The 19,108-nt window shown below is 45.1% G+C and overlaps 2 protein-coding genes across 3 annotated transcripts in view; both read right to left on the reverse strand.

The window, feature by feature from the left end:
- Positions 1 to 7,184: 7,184 nt before the first annotated feature.
- LOC106613133 (tripartite motif-containing protein 42) lies at positions 7,185 to 10,081 on the reverse strand. Its single transcript, XM_014215092.3, has 5 exons — positions 9,782 to 10,081; positions 8,852 to 9,561; positions 7,727 to 8,466; positions 7,398 to 7,622; positions 7,185 to 7,274 (listed from the first exon to the last, which is right to left on the reverse strand). The coding sequence occupies exons 1-5, from the start codon at positions 9,877 to 9,879 to the stop codon at positions 7,218 to 7,220; spliced, it is 1,830 nt and encodes a 609-aa protein (XP_014070567.2). The 5' UTR covers positions 9,880 to 10,081; the 3' UTR covers positions 7,185 to 7,217.
- A 666-nt stretch (positions 10,082 to 10,747) lies between these two features.
- LOC106613128 (calsyntenin-2) overlaps positions 10,748 to 19,108 on the reverse strand; it is a 443,615-nt gene continuing 435,254 nt past the window's right edge. For both annotated transcript variants that reach the window (XM_014215083.3, XM_014215084.3), the window contains exons 16-17: positions 18,366 to 18,550; positions 10,748 to 13,172 (exon numbers count right to left, since the gene is read on the reverse strand). In XM_014215083.3, coding sequence (XP_014070558.2) covers positions 12,972 to 13,172; positions 18,366 to 18,550 — 386 coding nt within the window. In that variant the 3' untranslated portion in view covers positions 10,748 to 12,971. The remainder of the gene's footprint in view (positions 13,173 to 18,365; positions 18,551 to 19,108) is intronic.

The raw sequence follows: 19,108 nt of genomic DNA on the forward strand, positions 1-19,108 counted from the left end.
CATGTTTTCTACCCATTAAAAACCAGGAAAATGAGTAACAGCCTATATTGCTTCCACTGTGCTGAACTTTCTTTCACTTCGCCTTATATGTGGTCGTGTGTTTTGTTTGCATTTAAGTGTGTGTGTGTGTGTGTGTGTGTGTGTGTGTGTGTGTGTGTGTGTGTGAGAAAGAGAGAGTAGAAAGAAGGATTTCTATTCGGGGCCCCTGATTTTCCCCTCCGTTATGTGATGTGCTTTTGCAGGTGATAACTTGTTGGGTGGCAGAGTTAGCCAGAGATCAGACAAAGCTCAAGTTTAGTGAGTTTGTGATTGTAGGCCTATACAGTGTTGAGGTGGGGGTCTTCACCTAGATAGTGGGCACCAGGAACAGTGGATGTCTGAAGGAACACAAACAGAATGTTAACTTTGCCATTGTTTCTCTCTGTTTTGCTGGTATTTTGTCAGTGTCAATTACAGGAGGTTGGTGGCACCTTCATTGGGGAGGACGGACTCGTGGTAATGGCTGGAGCGGAATTTGTGGAATGGTATAAAATACATCAAACACATGGTTTGATGCCATTCAATTTTCTCAGTTCCAGCCATTATCATGAGCCGTCCTCCCCTCAGCAGCCTCCACTGATGCCGATGTAGACTACCAGACAGTTTTGACTGTTCTGCCCCTATAGCTGACTCACCTGACCAGTGGAGGCGGCTGAGGGGAGGACGGCTCATAGTAATGGCCGGAATGGAATAGTACATGTGTTTGATATCATTTCATTCACTGCATTCCAGCCATTATACTTCATTCCAGACATTATTATGAACCTCCACTGCACCTGATATAGGATAAAGTTGTCTCCAGACACTGATCTAAGGTCAGTTTGGTAGTTTTCCCCCCTAATAATTAGGATAGGGGGAAGGGGAAGCTGGTCGTTAATGATTAGGATAGGGGGAAGGGGAAGCTGGTCGTTAATGATTAGGATAAGGGGAAGCTGGTTGTTAATGATTAGGATAAGGGGAAGGGGAAGCTGGTCGTTAATGATTTGGGGACAGGGAAGCTGGACGTTAATGATTAGGATAAGGGGAAGGGGAAGCTGGTCGTTAATGATTAGGATAGGGGGAAGGGGAAGCTGGTCGTTAATGATTAGGATAAGGGGAAGGGGAAGCTGGTCGTTAATGATTAGGATAAGGGGAAGGGGAAGCTGGTCGTTAATGATTAGGATAGGGGGAAGGGGAAGCTGGTCGTTAATGATTAGGATAAGGGGAAGGGGAAGCTGGTCGTTAATAATTAGGATAAGGGGAAGGGGAAGCTGGTCGTTAATGATTAGGATAAGGGGAAGGGGAAGCTGGTCGTTAATGATTAGGATAAGGGGAAGGGGAAGCTGGTCGTTAATGATTAGGATAAGGGGAAGGGGAAGCTGGTCGTTAATGATTAGGATAAGGGGAAGGGGAAGCTGGTCGTTAATGATTAGGATAAGGGGAAGGGGAAGCTGGTTGTTAATGATTAGGATAAGGGGAAGGGGAAGCTGGTCGTTAATGATTAGGATAAGGGGAAGGGGAAGCTGGTCGTTAATGATTAGGATAAGGGGAAGGGGAAGCTGGTCGTTAATGATTAGGATAAGGGGAAGGGGAAGCTGGTCGTTAATGATTAGGATAAGGGGAAGGGGAAGCTGGTCGTTAATGATTAGGATAAGGGGAAGGGGAAGCTGGTCGTTAATGATTAGGATAAGGGGAAGGGGAAGCTGGTCGTTAGTATGTGATTACGAGTAACATCTACTTCGAGTGGCTCACCTTCCCAGAGCAGTCATCTGTGTGTCACTGCTGAAGAGGATGATGATGGGAGATTCCCCTATAGGTTCATCTAAGACTGGGGTCTCCTCTCATCCTCTTACACTCAGCCTCCCTCTTCCACCAGTTATTTCTCTGCATGATGGGAGGTGCCTCTGCAATGCTGGAAAAGTGATAGAGGGGGAGTAGAGCAGGGATTCAGAGAGACAGGCAGGCAGTGAGAAGTGACAGTAAAGGATAGAGGGAGATGGGGAAAGATTGACATCAAGTATACTTTAAAGAGTAGGAAGGGTGAGAAAGACGATGGGCTCTTCTCCTTCTAGCTTGGTAGTCCTCAGAGTAAGCACAGCACCAGAGATGCACTGAATAAATGTTTCTTTATTTAGCCAAGATAACAAAAACACAAGCCCCTAAGAGTCATCTACTAAGCCTGTTTGATATAATCCCCACCGACAACTATGGGAAAACTCCAAACAAGTCTCTCACTCATTCTTCCTCTCTCGCACTCTCTCTTTTTCTCTTTCTCTCTTTCTCTCGCTCTCTCTTTCTCTCTCTCTCTCTCTCTCTCTCTCTCTCTCTCTCTCTCTCTCTCTCTCTCTCTCTCTTCTCTGTCTCTGTCTCCCTCCTCTCCGAAAGGATGATACGGCTTAGCAGCTTGCTGCATCTGTTTTTGCAGGGTGTTGTTGTGTTACTGTGTATGTCTGATGCCCAATTCCAAACAAAGTCCTAGCCACTACCTCTAGGTGCCATAGCAATTCTGGGAGGATTGGATAGTGGATCTACTACTTAACTAATAACACATATCATTTCCGATTAAGTTCCAACGGGTAGAGGCTCGGACATTGAGTATGCAGTATGTGTTGAAGGTGTTGCATTGAGATTGGCCTATCATACTATCGGTACTGTTTGTGTGTGTATTGAAGGTGTTGTTAATTCTAGTCATATTGAGCTAGCAGTGGAGTGATAAAAACAGATGATATGTTTGTGTAGATGTCTACTCCAGTTAGCCAGAGGGTAGATGCTATACTCCACATTCTGTACACCAGCAGGACAGATCAACCTTAAACACACTTCTCAGTATGGTGCTCTCCCTTATCTAATTTTAACTCTCTTTATTGCTCTCTCGCTCTCTCTCTCTCTCTCTCTCTCTCTCTCTCTCTCTCTCTCTCTCTCTCTCTCTCGCTCTCTCTCTCTCTCTCTCTTTATCTCAATCTCTCTCTCTCTCTCTCTCTCTCTCTCTCTCTTTATCTCAATCTCTCTCTCTCGTCATCTCTCTCTCTCTCTCTCTCTCTCTCTCTCTCTCTCTCTCTCTCTCTTTCTCTCTCTCTTTTTATCTCAATCTCTCTCTCTCGTCATCTCTCTCTCTCTCTCTTGTCATTTCTCTCTCTCCCACTGCTTCCTTTCCTACCTCCTACTTATCGCTTATTGTTATTGAATAAATATGAGTTTTGCATAACTGCATATTGTATAACTGCATACTGAGAACAGGTGTTGAGAGATTGAGGACATAGAGAAGAAAAGAGAAAGACTGAGTGACATGGCAATACATTTAGCCTATCACAGTATATTGTAAGCATGGGTATTTATTCGATTTTTACAATAATTGGGCTATGGACTAGCTAAGGCAAAAGCTTGAGTCTCAATGCTTTATCCTCTGGCCATTCCGCACAAGGGGACCAATTATTTTGTCAGAATACGAGTGAGACCTCCCCACCCTCCATCTCAACCTTTTCAAATGTCAACCACTGCCTATTCAGGGTTCATCTCAAATTAGCAACTCTAATACACACACACACACACACACACACACACACACACACACACACACACACACACACACACACACACACACACACACACACACACACACACACACACACACACACACACACACACACACACACACACACACACACACACACACCAGTATTTGGAGGCCACAGCCTTAAGGCGGTACCAGTGACATTGCCTAAACCCCTTACAGCTGTGTGTGTTTATGTGCGTGTGTGTGTGGTGCGTGTTCTGCAGATAACATCAACACCTTCGGTTGACTGTATGGCCTCCTGACCTTACAAACAAACACAATCTTATAGCGAACGCATGCATGGATTCATAATGAGTCACTATGCCAAAAGGAACACAGGCTTTACTGTATGGGAGAATCTCAATTGCCTACTGCTCGCATTCTCTCTCCTCTCTTCCTTCTCAAAACCCATTGCAGGAGAAGGTCATAGGGGAGGGACCTCTGGCTTTCTCATCCAATGGGTTTTGAGAAGGAGGCGAGGAGAGAGGACACGAGGAGTATTCAATTAAGATTCTCCCTCTCTGTCCACAAACGTCACCCCTGCTGTGTTTGTACTGACGTCGGCCCTACAAATGTATGCAAGTCATTTGTGCTCGGCATGAGTCCCAGTTCCTCTGACTTTGCATGCTACACTCTGTTATTATACAATCATGATCATCAGCAAAAACTCTGATGAAGGTCAAAACCGTGTGATAATAAACTCACCTGGGAGTTAGAGTAGTTGTATATTTATATTTGTCCCTTCACCTGATCCAGTGCTGGAAGGATCTACGCTGCCATCTTTTGGTCAATTCTGGTAATTTCTGATAATTTAAACCATTGTACTTGTCCAGGAGGATCAGGCCTACTGCACTGTAACATTGTACTTGTCCAGGAGGATCAGGCCTACCGCACTGTAACATTGTACTTGTCCAGGAGGAGCAGGCCTACTGCACTGTAACATTGTACTTGTCCAGGAGGATCAGGCCTACTGCACTGTAACATTGTACTTGTCCAGGAGGAGCAGGCCTACTGCACTGTAACATTGTACTTGTCCAGGAGGAGCAGGCCTACTGCACTGTAACATTGTACTTGTCCAGGAGGAGCAGGCCTACTGCACTGTAACATTGTACTTGTCCAGGAGGAGCAGGCCTACTGCACTGTAACATTGTACTTGTCCAGGAGGAGCAGGCCTACTGCACTGTAACATTGTACTTGTCCAGGAGGAGCAGGCCTACTGCACTGTAACATTTCAATTCAAGTCACTTTCTCATATTCCTACAGTAAGTACACAAGCAGGTGAAATTACAATATTAACTCTGATGAATCTTCAAATAACTCTGTGCCATAAATCCTCTCTTTCTTCACAGACAATGGTGATGGTAACGATGATGATAAGGATAATGATTAATAAGATGATGCAGTATGTAGATTTTGAAGAAAATAGAAAAGATGACATTATGATCAATGTGCAAAGAACACAGAAAAGCTGATGAGAAAGACAGAACTATAAGGCTGTGTTTACACAGGCAGCCCAAATCTGATCTTTTGCCCAATTATTGGCGAACCAGCTGATCTGATTGGGCAAAATAACAATTAGTGGGAAAATATCAGAATTATGTTGCTTGTGTAAACATGTATGAATGAAAGAGAGAGTGAGGGAGACAGAGAGAAAGAAAGAGAGAGTGAGGGAGACAGAGAGAAAGAAAGAGAGTGAGGGAGACAGAGAGAATGAAAGAGAGAGTGAGGGAGACAGAGAGAAAGAAAGAGAGAGTGAGGAAGACAGAGAGAAAGAAAGAGAGTGAAGGAGACAGAGAGAATGAAAGAGAGAGTGAGGGAGACAGAGAGAAAGAAAGAAAGAGAGAGTGAGGAAGACAGAGAGAAAGAAAGAGAGTGATGGAGACAGTGAAAGAAAGAGTGAGGGAGACAGAGAGAAAGAAAGAGAGAGTGAGGGAGACAGAGAGAAAGAAAGAGAGTGAGGGAGACAGAGAGAAAGAAAGAGAGAGTGAGGGCGACAGAGAGAAAGAAAGAGAGAGTGAGGGAGACAGAGAGAAAGAGAGAGTGAGGGAGACAGAGAGAAAGAAAGAGAGAGTGAGGGAGACAGAGAGAAAGAAAGAGAGAGTGACAGAGACAGAGAGAAAGAAAGAGAGAGTGACGGAGACAGAGAGAAAGAAAGAGAGAGTGAGGGAGACAGAGAGAAAGAAAGAGTGAGTGAGGGAGACAGAGAGAAAGAAAGAGAGAGTGACAGAGACAGAGAGAAAGAAAGAGAGTGAGGAAGACAGAGAAAGAAAGAGAGTGACAGAGACAGAGAGAAAGAAAGAGCGAGTGACGGAGACAGAGAGAAAGAAAGAGAGAGTGAGGGAGACAGAGAGAAAGAAAGAGTGAGGGAGACAGAGAGAAAGAAAGAGCGAGTGACGGAGACAGAGAGAAAGAAAGAGAGAGTGAGGGAGACAGAGAGAAAGAAAGAGTGAGGGAGACAGAGAGAAAGAAAGAGAGAGTGAGGGAGACTGAGAGAAAGAAAGAGCGAGTGACGGAGACAGAGAGAAAGAAAGAGAGAGTGAGGGAGACAGAGAGAAAGAAAGAGTGAGGGAGACAGAGAGAAAGAAAGAGAGAGTGAGGGAGACAGAGAGAAAGAAAGAGCGAGTGAGGGAGACAGAGAGAAAGAAAGAGTGAGGGAGACAGAGAGAAAGAAAGAGAGAGTGAGGGAGACAGAGAGAAAGAAAGAGTGAGGGAGACAGAGAGAAAGAAAGAGCGAGTGAGGGAGACAGAGAGAAAGAAAGAGCGAGTGAGGGAGACTGAGAGAAAGAAAGAGAGAGAAATAGAGCGATGCCAGTAGTGATTTTACAGGACACAATGACTGTTTTATAGATGTAGTGTGATATTGCAGGTTAACAGCCTCTCATCGTGGAGCAGATGACTCATATTACAGCACTGATACCTTGTTCACCCTACAGACTCTATCACCCAGACCAACCCTCATATAACCAACCACACACCGGGTGGACCGGTAATTAGCCAAACAACTGTTACACACTCCTCTCGCACAAACACTATTAACCCTACACAAACACACACACTCACACCACGGTGTAACACTTACTGTACGTGACACTCTATCCACTCATTAGCATTTAGCTTACATCATTTTTCCTGACAGTGCACTTTCTGAAGTGTGTTAATTAGAATGAGTGTAGTACCATGTCCTTGAGAGTGGTGTGGGCTGTAGTAGCAGAGGGCTGCTGCTGGGGGTAATAGGATGTAATTATTTAATGTTGTATAACCAGAGGGTCACCTAGGACTCGTTAGCCTGATGCTAATGAGTGTTTTGTTTCATAGGTGATTAAAGAAGGATTTCCGCTGTTTGCACTGGGCACCGAGACGTGACTAAAGACTATGATTTCTATTGTCAAGTGGTCAATACAATGTAATTCTATGTAACCATGATTTATTAGTTAAGAACAAATTCCACAAAGCAAAAAGAGGTGTTCATTGTGTTTGGTGAAAAAATTCAATAGCTCACTTTTTCAAAGTTGCTTGCTTTATTTTTATTATGCAATGTATGTTTCTGCTTGATAATGCAGTTTACAGTGATATGTGGAATAGACAGATTGTAAGTGACATATGTATGACAAATGATGTGTGGGATCTTCATTTCCTGTTGTAAGAGTTAGATTTCCTGTGTCACGGCTGCCTTGGCCTCGTCTCCCTGGCGCTCGGTATTCACCTGGGAACAATGACAACATGAACACAACTCAAGTTAGTTGTCAGTAATACTAATGTATCTTAAAATAGGATTGGCCTCACAGTCAGTCAGTGAATGTCATTGGTCATGTAGTACCGTACTCACCCTGTAGGACGAGCTCCACTCCCCGGCCCCGTGGCTGTTGACAGAGCGAGCCCGGAACAGGTAGTGTGTGTCTAGGCGGAGCCCGGCCGTCTGCAGGTTGCAGGTCTTCAGCCCCTCCAGGACCACTCCCTTCCTCTCCTCCATGGTCATCCCCACGATAACAGCATCCTGGAAGTGGACGTCAAAGGTCTCCACCTCCTCGCCCATGGGCAGCATCCAGAAGATCTACACAAAAAAGATAGAGAGTTATCATCATATTGGATAACTTCAATATATAAAACAATACATTTTACATTTATAATAAGTCCCTAGATGCTGTGTAACTGTACCTCCACAGTGTCTCCGCTGACGATGTGCTGGTAGATGATGGGGGGCCTGGGCAGCAGGTGCCGCTTCTTATCGCTACAGTCCCCAGCCGACAGGCCCAGCTGTTCCTCCATCACCAGCTTCCTGGGGCTCTTGGGGTTCAGGGGGCTCAGTGGGGGGTCCGCCAGGGCCAGCGTGCGGTGGGGGGTCCCTGGGCAGGATGGTACCTGCAACACCTCGCAGCACCCCCCCAAAACGTCTGACTCCACGCTGGTTGCCGCTGAAACCACTGCATCCACTTCAGGGCTCTTCCAGTGGAGGTGGGTCCCCAGCAGGCCCTGCAGGTCTCTAAAGAGGGCGTCAAAGTCCATCTTCACCCCCTTGAAGGGCTCCCCCTCCTGTAGAGTCAAGGCAGGGCGGTGGATGTCCCCGTTGACCCTCTGCAGCCACTGGGTCAGAGCCACGGCCCCGGTCAGGAAGGCCACGGTGTCGGGCTCCAGGAGGGCCTGCTCAGAGATCACCTCCAGCCCAGTCAGGGAGCCCAGGAGTGGGGCAGAGGTCTGGAGGAAGTCCCTGGCACCGCTGCGGGTACTGGAGGTCAGGTTGTCGAGGTGGGAGAGCAGTGCTGCTTCCTGGTCTAGCAGGACATTACGGAGAGACAGGAAGCCCTCACGCACGCGGCGTCTCAGCTCGGCGCCATCGGAGCCCGTTCGGGCCCTCAACTGATCCATGGACACCATGTCGGCTTCACACTGGGACTTCACTACAGCAACGTGACAAGGGCAGCAATAAACATCTGATACAAACTTAACTTCCTGTATTAACTTTCAATTAATTAACTTTGAGTTTACTCAATTGCCACAACGGAGTAATCTCTTTGACATAATGGCTACCATTACTGTGGTTCACAGAGATGTGGTTTGGAGAATGTATTTTTTACCTACAGTAATTAAGATGTGAAAGCTTAACTCTGGTAGATTTTGGCTGCACTTATGAAAGCTAATTAACTGAACAAAAGCTGTTTGTGCAGCAACATTAAGACTTCAAATGAACAACATAAATCCATAAAATGAATCCAAAGAAAAACAGCCCTTAGTGGAACTTAAATAAAGCGTCTCAGAAACAATAGAGCAGTGATGTGACCTTACCCTTTTCAGCCTGCTCCAGCCAATTGCGGATGCCCACCTCCCTGCGGGCGCGGGCCTCGTGGACGGGTGACACGTCATGCCCCTGGTGCCCCTGTTCCATGCACCCCTGGCACCCCAGAGCTCCGTCGTCAAGGCAACAGTGGGACAGGGAGCGGTCGTGGTGGGTGGGGCATGGATCGCGGCACCCACCCTCCACGGGCTCCGTCAGCACGTGGGCCTGGAATGCTCGGTTGCCATGGAGTTTTCTCAGGCACTTGGCACAGTAGTTGAGGCCGCAGGTGCGGCAGTAGTGCTGGGCCTCGCGCTGCTTAGAGCAGATCTCGCAGGCGGTCACCCTCAGGGATGTGTCCTTGGCCCGGGTGTTTTTAGGTTGCTTCACCTGCCTCAGGCCCTCCAGCCTCTCTAGGAGCTGCTCAGATACGTTGGCCAGAAGAAGGTTCTCTGGGAAGGGCCAGGCACCGCCAGGCTGGAGGGAGTAGTGGACCAGGCAACGGGGGCACTGGGAGTAGGGCTGGGCCTGTTGGGCATCAGAGGCCTTGGTGCTGGAGGGCTTCTTGCGGATGCCTTCCAGGCAGGGCTGGCAGAGGCAGTGGCCACAGGGCAGAGACACAGGCTGGAGGAGTAGTGTGTCACAGGCGGGGCAGCACAGGTGGAGAGCCAGGGAGCAGGTCATCGGGTCTAGCTCAGCTTTAGTCTGGGCATCCTGAGCGCTAGAAGGGGCAACAGGCAGGCTTAGGGTTCAGAAGGGAGAGCTGGAGAAAAATACTAATGTAGCCTACATACATCATCACTGTTACAGTACAATATCATCCCGCCACAACTACGCAAGCCATTTTCAGATAACTACAACTGTTATTCCTGTCTATAAACATAAAAATCATATTTGGCTCTACTTCAGACTTGTTAGGCTTTTTAAAATCAGTTTCATACCCTATCTCCTTTCCTGTGTGTTTGGCGTTGGGGTTGGAGCGCTTCTTTGAAGATCTCAAGCGTGGCCAACAGCCAGATTCAGAATCAGTACCAGGCATTATTGTATTAGGTAAGTGATTCCTAATTGTATTTTATGTGCTGAGATATCCTAAAGAAAACAAAGTCATTATTAGATGTCACTCATTAGGCTAGCCTACTTTATATTTGACTTATTAGCTTACATTTTGCTTGCACATTATAATAGAGATCTTTATATTTAATTGCCCAATGTTGACACTTTAACACAATTAGCCTAATGTGGTTAATTCCTTTACATTTTTCATTGGATTACAGATGGAGGGCTACTGAGGCACTTACGTTCTTCAGCACGTCTGTGTGTGATCAAAATGTGAATTTTGCGGGAATATCTCAACTGTTTTACTATGACGTAAACTTGCGGCCGTCTATGACGTACTTATAGCAGCGTCCGCGGCCGAATCATGTCGTAACGCGAAGAATAGGGTCCGCTATGGCCTATTTCCTCAGTGAGAAAAAAGTTGATAAAACACCACCAAACACACCACTAGAAATATCCACTAGATGGAGACATTGGATTAAATGTGAACTTTCAAATCAGAAGTTGTTGGTGATTCATCTTCTCGCAATGAAGATGCTGTGTTGAGTATTGCCCTCAGTTTAAACGGTTAGATGGGCCTAATGCCTTTCATAGCTTTGAAATGCCATAGTCTTAACTATATGACTAACTAGAGATCCGGCTGCTGAGTATTTCCCACCCCATTTTAATCCCCCCTAGTTGTTTTCTGTATTGAACAAATTGATCTGTGACTGCAGAATGAATGAGAGAAACAGTTAGATTCTAATGAGTATTTCCCACCCCATTTTAATTCCCACATTCTATAGGCCTAGTTGTTTTTCTGTATTGAACAAATTGATATGTGACTGCAGAATGAATGAGACACAGCTAGATTCTAAAACAACTCTTTATTGGTCAATTTACAGAAAGTGCTGTAGTGACCATCCAAAGGAAACTAAGAAAACAGTCCAAAGAAAACGTCAAGAAAAACTAAAAAAGGTTTTACACATTTTACAAGGTTCATATTTATTTTCATCTTCCACCTCTAAAACAAACGTTGGGAGAACATTGGGGAGGGTTGATGCAAAGTCTAGCAAAAGTTCCTAGGGGGTAGGGGTACAGGTGTGAGAGGGGTTCAGGAGCTGAAAGTAACATGGTGGAGGTTGAGGACAAGGTCTCACGTCACAAGCACAGTTGTAACCCTACACAACCGTTGAAAACTTTACATGAACTTGTAGCTAGCTATACACGGGCTCTTCAAGACAGGGTTCTCCCAGATAGAACCGAAGGACTATCCCTGGAAAGGATTACATCAAGCAGAATCACACAGTCAAATACCCAAATGTAGAAAATAGAAACTTTAAATTTCTCCTCGTGCCAGGTAAAGTAACATTTTACATTAGGCAGACTGTGTAAGAAAGGGGTAAGGGGGGTTGCTGGTATTGACTGCAGAAAGATAGAAGACCTTATACATGCCCATTAACCAGTTTAAGTTGGCCTTAAGTTGGGCTTAAGTTGGGCTTAAGTTGGTTTAACTTGCCTGTCTTAGCAGAGACAGAAAGCATAGCCATTCGGAATGAACTGAACATTGAGATAAAAACACAGAGAGCAGGGCAGGGTTTGGTGTAATATGTACAGATTTAATTGAGATGGGCGGGGTTATGTGCATACATACAGAAGAAAAGAGGGAGGGGCTTTGCTAGGTTCAGGGCGGGGTCACCTACTCTAGTTAGTATTTACAGGTAAGAGGAACATATACACATTTACAAGGTTCCTCCTCTTTCGTAGTGTGTCCAAGAAACAGAACAAAAAAAGCCAACTTTCACCTGGGTGCTTATTCAGTTGTGTGCAATGTATATACACAATATTGAAGATAGAATTGAAATGCATAGAGCTGACATGGTTATTGTTTTGCATGACAGAGAAACGTGTCAGTTCTATGCAACACATTTCTATCTGAACATTCTGTAATGTTGCACCTGCATGACTATGCCTCAGGTAAGTACAACATCTCCAACAGCACATCAATCGAAAAACAAATAAAGACTGTTTAGTGCCATTGGGGGACGGCATAACTCTTTAAAATCACCTGGACACATCATCCAGGATTAAATAAGCAGTGCTAAATAAATTATATTCCATTGCAACAAACCCCCAAAACATTTTTCAGGTATTAAAATACTGCAAATCAATGCAATAATATTTTTCTTATTTTGCCTTAAATTTTCATTTGATGCAATGGACAGAAGGTATGATATACTGTTCACAGATAATATGGTAAGGATTGAAGGAGTTTCCCTATATTAGCCGGTACCATCTTAACTATCCCACTGTACCACGCTAACTCTAGCACAGTGGACTGTACCACTATGTGCCTATGGGAAAGAAACCATTACGAAGGATCATGGCAACCTATAGGACCACAATTTTTCAGATTCGATTTTAGACCCTGAAAAAATAGGTGGAAATCAGATGTTTGACGAGCAATATCAGCTGTATACAGTATTTTAACATTTAGTTTTTTTGTTTTTTTCACAGTCTCAGTATAAAACAGTAGATAAGCTGTTAGTTTGTGGACTTGGGCTTGAGGTCTGTGTACTGACTCAAGACCACAAGATAGTATTATAGCATTGGAGTACCACATTGTAGCCTTTAGTTAACACCAGATGATTTGACATTAAGGAAAGGAGTATTTTTAAATGGAGTACAGGCTGGCGTTGTTCGCTTGTATGTGAGTGAGTGAGTGAGTGAGTGAGTGAGTGAGTGAGTGAGTGAGTGAGTGAGTGAGTGAGTGAGTGAGTGAGTGTGTGTGTGTGTGTGTATGTGAGTGAATGAGTGTGTGTGTGCAGGTTTGACACGTGTGTGTGTGAGTGAGTGAGTGTGTGAGTGTGTGTGTGTGTTTGACGCATGTGTATTACTTTAGTGCTCATTCTATTCTCATCACCATTTCCATTTTCACCAGTAGGGGGGGATGTTAACTCAATTGAGAGAAATCTCAGGTAGTCTCATGATTAAACAATTGATTTTATGGTAGTGTGTATGTTGATGCCTCAGCGTGTGTGTATGCACATTAGTGTTTGTGTGTGTGTGTGCGTCAGTGTGTATGTGTGGTTGTATTCAGTAGGTTAATGTAGAGTTGTCCCAGTCCAGCTGGCCCCTCTTGCTGCCCTGTTTTACACTGAGAGCTCCTGGGACCTCCTCCTCCTCCTCGCTGTCGTTTGACTCGGCACTGGTGATGTCATCGTCTTCCTCTTCATCATCGTCCTCCTCGTCTTCCTCGCTGGCCTCTTCCTCAGCTCCCTGGGGCTCCTGGAAGCTCTGCATGGGGCACAGAGGCAACAGGTGTGTCACAGGTTCCGGAGCTGATTACTGTGGCCCCTGTGTATCCTACTCTGTTTCATTATGTCCCATTTCTCCCTTTCTCTCCTCTTCCCTGCCATTCGTCCCTCTGCCCTCAAACTTCAGTTACTCACTCTACTTCAGATGCTGTGACGAAGCTGACTCAGAAGCTCTCGTCACTAATAATTGAATTCCCCTTCCCCATAAATTGTTTACCGTGTTAATTTCCCCCCATATATCTAGTAATTCATATATCCTAAAGGTATATACTGTTGTTATTTTACTTTTTTGCCAGTATCACTAATATTTACTGTTGCGTAATGCTAATTACAGTGAGGGAAAAAAGTATTTGATCCCCTGCTGATTTTGTACGTTTGCCCACTGACAAAGAAATGATCAGTCTATAATTTTAATGGTAGGTTTATTTGAACAGTGAGAGACAGAATAACAACAAAAAAATCCTGAAATACGCATCTCGAAAAATGTTATAAATTGATTTGCATTTTAATGAGGGAAATAAGTATTTGACCCCTCTCAATCAGAAAGATTTCTGGTTCCCAGGTGTCTTTTATACAGGTAACAAACTGAGATTAGGAGCACACTCTTAAAGGGAGTGCTCCTAATCTCAGTTTGTTACCTGTATAAAAGACACCTGTCCACAGAAGCAATCAATCAATCAGATTCCAAACTCTCCACCATGGCCAAGACCAAAGAGCTCTCCAAGGATGTCAGGGACAAGATTGTAGACCTACACAAGGCTGGGATGGGCTACAAGACCATCTCCAAGCAGCTTGGTGAGAAGGTGACAACAGTTGGTGCGATTATTCGCAAATGGAAGAAACACAAAAGAACTGTCAATCTCCCTTGGCCTGGGGCTGCATGCAAGATTTCACCTCGTGGAGTTGCAATGATCATGAGAACGGTGAGGAATCAGCCCAGAACTACACGGGAGGATCTTGTCAATGATCTCAAGGCAGCTGGGACCATAGTCACCAAGAAAACAATTGGTAACACACTACGCCATGAAGGACTGAAATCCTGCAGCGCCCGCAAGGTCCCCCTGCTCAAGAAAGCACATATACATGCCCGTCTGAAGTTTGCCAATGAACATCTGAATGATTCAAAGGACAACTGGGTGAAAGTGTTGTGGTCAGATGAGACCAAAATGGAGCTCTTTGGCATCAACTCAACTCGCCGTTTTTGGAGGAGGAGGAATGCTGCCTATGACCCCAAGAACACCATCCCCACCGTCAAACATAGAGGTGGAAACATTATGCTTTGGGGGTGTTTTTCTGCTAAGGGGACAGGACAACTTCATCGCATCAAAGGGACGAAATCAATTTAGAACATTTTTTACTTGCGTTTTTCTGGATTCTTTTGTTGTTATTCTGTCTCTCACCGTTCAAATACACCTACCATTAAAATTATAGACTGGTCATTTCTTTGTCAATGGGCAAACGTACAAAATCAGCAGGGGATCAAATACTTTTTTCCCTCATGTATGTGTCAAGGAAATGTTTGGTTGTTGCATTGTGACAAATTCAGTTTCATATTTAAATGCAGTAATTGACCCTTTTTCAAACCTCCAAGTGGATGCCATTTTCAGGTGGACATGAACACTTGCTACGTAAATGTAAATGTGGGTGTAATAAAGATGCCTGTTATTATGATTGAATGCTTGATTGAATGATTTAATGCGTGAAGATCTCCATGGTTAACAGTATGATAGGGAGGGGCCACAGGTATAAAGGCACCTGTTTCACCTCGGAGTTGGAGTGATGTTCTAGCTCTGGTATGTGAGCTGTGTGGGAGGCTGTTAATAGCCTGTATACCCCAACCTGCTACAGTTGGTTTGGTATGTGAGCTGTGTGGGAGGCTGTTCATAGCCTGGTATACCCCAACCTGCTACAGTTGGTTTGGTATGTGAGCTGTGTGGGAGGCTGTTCATAGCCTGTATACCCCAACCTGCTACAGTTGGTTTGGTATGTGAGCTGTGTGGGAGGCTGTTCATAGCCTGGTATACCACAGCTACAGTTGGTTTGGTATGTGAGCTGTGTGGGAGGCTGTTCATAGCCTGGTATACCACAACCTGCTACAGTTGGTTTGGTATGTGAGCTGTGTGGGAGGCTGTCCATAGCCTGGTAAACACCAACCTGCTACAGTTGGTTTGGTATGTAAGCTGTGTGGGAGGCTGTTCATAGCCTGGTAAACCCCAACCTGCTACAGTTGGTTTGGTATGTGAGCTGTGTGGGAGGCTGTTCATAGCCTGGTATACCACAGCTACAGTTGGTTTGGTATGTGAGCTGTGTGGGAGGCTGTTCATAGCCTGGTATACCACAGCTACAGTTGGTTTGGTATGTGAGCTGTGTGGGAGGCTGTCCATAGCCTGGTAAACACCAACCTGCTACAGTTGGTTTGGTATGTAAGCTGTGTGGGAGGCTGTTCATAGCCTGGTATACCCCAACCTGCTACAGTTGGTTTGGTATGTGAGCTGTGTGGGAGGCTGTTCATAGCCTGGTATACCACAGCTACAGTTGGTTTGGTATGTGAGCTGTGTGGGAGGCTGTTCATAGCCTGGTATACCACAGCTACAGTTGGTTTGGTATGTGAGCTGTGTGGGAGGCTGTCCATAGCCTGGTATACCCCAACCTGCCACAGTTGGTTTGGTATGTGAGCTGTGTGGGAGGCTGTTCATTGCCTGTATACCCCAACCTGCTACAGTTGGTTTGGTATGTGAGCTGTGTGGGAGGCTGTCCATAGCCTGGTATACCCCAACCTGCTACAGTTGGTTTGGTATGTGAGCTGTGTGGGAGGCTGTCCATAGCCTGGTATACCCCAACCTGCTACAGTTGGTTTGGTATGTGAGCTGTGTGGGAGGCTGTTCATAGCCTGGTATACCCCAACCTGCTACAGTTGGTTTGGTATGTGAGCTGTGTGAGAGGCTGTCCATAGCCTGGTATACCCCAACCTGCTACAGTTGGTTTGGTATGTGAGCTGTGTGGGAGGCTGTCCATAGCCTGGTATACCCCAACCTGCTACAGTTGGTTTGGTATTTGAGCTGTGTGGGAGGCTGTTCATAGCCTGGTATACCCCAACCTGCTACAGTTGGTTTGGTATGTGAGCTGTGTGGGAGGCTGTCCATAGCCTGGTATACCCCAACCTGCTACAGTTGGTTTGGTATGTGAGCTGTGTGGGAGGCTGTTCATAGCCTGGTATACCTCAGCTACAGTTGGTTTGGTATGTGAGCTGTGTGGGAGGCTGTCCATAGCCTGGTATACCCCAACGTGCTACAGTTGGTTTGGTATGTGAGCTGTGTGGGAGGCTGTCCATAGCCTGGTATACCCCAACCTGCTACAGTTGGTTTGGTATGTGAGCTGTGTGGGAGGCTGTCCATAGCCTGGTATACCACAGCTATAGTTGGTTTGGCAGGGTAGGCCTGATTGCGACTTAGGTTTTCTATTCAAACCTGTATTTTGAGTCTGTTTATTTAGTAAATACCTTTATAGATTATGTAACTATTCATAGGATTTTGTCATTCACCTGGCACCACCTGTCACTGTTAACCTGTTATGGCTAGGGGCAGTATTTTCACGGCTGGATAAAAAACGTACCCGATTTAATCTGGTTACTACTCCTGCCCAGTAACTAGAATATGCATATAATTTTTGGCTTTGGATATAAAACACTCCAAAGTTTCTAAAACTGTTTGAATGGTGTCTGTGAGTATAACAGAACTCAAATGGCAGGTCAAAACCTGAGAGATTCCTTTACAGGAAGTGGCCTGTCTGACCATTTCTTGAACTTCTTTGCCATCTCTATCTTTTACAAAGGATCTCTGCTCTAACGTGACACTTCCTACATCTTCCATGGGCGCTCAGAGCCCGGGAAAAAACAGAATGTCGTCATCCCAGCCCCAGGCTGAAACACATTATCGCCTTTCTCAAGTGGCCGATCAAGGGACTGTGGGCTTAGGCGCGTGCCCTGGCCGCCCCCGTCTTTGTGATTTTTCCTCTGTTTGCCGAAAAGGAGATTCCCGGTCGGAATATTATCGCTTTTTTACGAGATAAATTGCATAAAAATTGATTTTAAACAGCGGTTGACATGCTTCGAAGTACGGTAATGGAATATTTAGAATTTTTTTGTCACGAATTGCGCCATGCGCACGACCCTGATTTACCATTTCGGATAGTGTCTGGGACGCACGAACAAAACGCCGCTATTCGGATATAACGATGGATTATTTTGGACCAAACCAACATTTGTTATTGAAGTAGCAGTCCTGGGAGTGCATTCTGACGAAGACAACAAAAGGTAATCAAACTTTTATAATAGTAAATCTGATATTGGTGAGTGCTAAACTTGCCGGGTGTCTAAATAGCTAGCCCGTGATGGCTGGGCTATGTACTTAGAATATTGCAAAATGTGCTTTCACCAAAAAGCTATTTTAAAATCGGACATATCGAGTGCATAGAGGAGTTCTGTATCTATAATTCTTAAAATAATTGTTATGCTTTTTGTGAATGTTTATCGTGAGTAATTTAGTAAATTGTTAGCAAATTCCCCGGAAGTTTGCGGGGGGTATGCTAGTTCTGAACGTCACATGCTAATGTAAAAAGCTGTTTTTTGATATAAATATGAACTTGATTGAACAAAACATGCATGTATTGTATAACATAATGTCCTAGGTGTGTCATCTGATGAAGATCATCAAAGGTTAGTGCTGCATTTAGCTGTCTTCTGGGTTTATGTGACATTATATGCTAGCTTGAAAAATGGGTGTCTGATTATTTCTGGCTTGGTACTCTGCTGACATAATCTAATGTTTTGCTTTCGCTGTAAAGCCTTTTTGAAATCGGACAGTGTGGTTAGATAAAGGAGAGTCTTGTCTTTAAAATGCTGTGAAATAGTCATATGTTTGAAAAATTGAAGTTTTTGTATTTTTGAGGAATTTGTAATTCGCGCCACGCCTATCATTGGATATTGGAGCAGGTGTTCCGCTAGCGGAACGTCTAGATGTAAGAGGTTTTAATATACTGGACAGTATTCTGCCCCTGATCCTGACTGCACTTAAGGCTGTTCCAACATCTGGTCCATACAACGCTCACCTTCCTTGCTTTATTCCTCCCTCGCCTCTCCCCCACTGTTTTGTTTTCAGTCCCCCCTTCCCCTTACCTCCATAGGATTGACTGTGATATTGAGCGCTGAGTCGTCCCAGTCCAGCTCTCTCTCTTTGGTTGTGTCTGAGTTCCTGCCCTCCTGTTGGTGTGTCAGATGAATACGGTAGATGCCTAGCACAACCACCACCACCAGGGCGGCGATACAGATCACTATCACCACTGTGGCAGCACTGGGGGCTCCTGGGGAGAAAGGAAAGGTAATGTTAAAATACTAAATGTTAAGTAACATGGTGCACCCACACGCATACCAAATATTTGGTTATGCACACAACCAAAACATCTCAGATGTACAGTATGCACACACACACAACGAGTGTATTACCACACACACACACACACACACACACACACACACACACACACACACACACACCACACACACACACACACACACACACACACACACACACACACCACACACACACACACACACACACACACACAGAGAGAGAGAAGGTCCTAGATCTGTAATGTTTATCTGTTGTTCTGATCTGTACTATACTCTCAAATAACATCTCCCTGCCTCATCTCTCTCTCCTTCAGATAAGTTATTATACCGTGTGTGTATTCATCCAGCTACAGAGGACTCTTTTAATTGGTAATTTGATTCAGTCTGCTTCCTTATTACAGAGAGAGGGGGAGGGTGTGGGAGAGGAGAAAGAAGAGAGGAGAGAGATAATTTTTTTAACACCAATCCATAGCCTTTGATCTCTCTCATGTTAAAGGCACCCCAGTGTG

This window comes from Salmo salar, chromosome 09, assembly GCF_965601325.2.
Source record: "Salmo salar chromosome 09, fSalSal1, whole genome shotgun sequence".
Classification (NCBI taxonomy): Eukaryota; Metazoa; Chordata; class Actinopteri; order Salmoniformes; family Salmonidae; genus Salmo; species Salmo salar.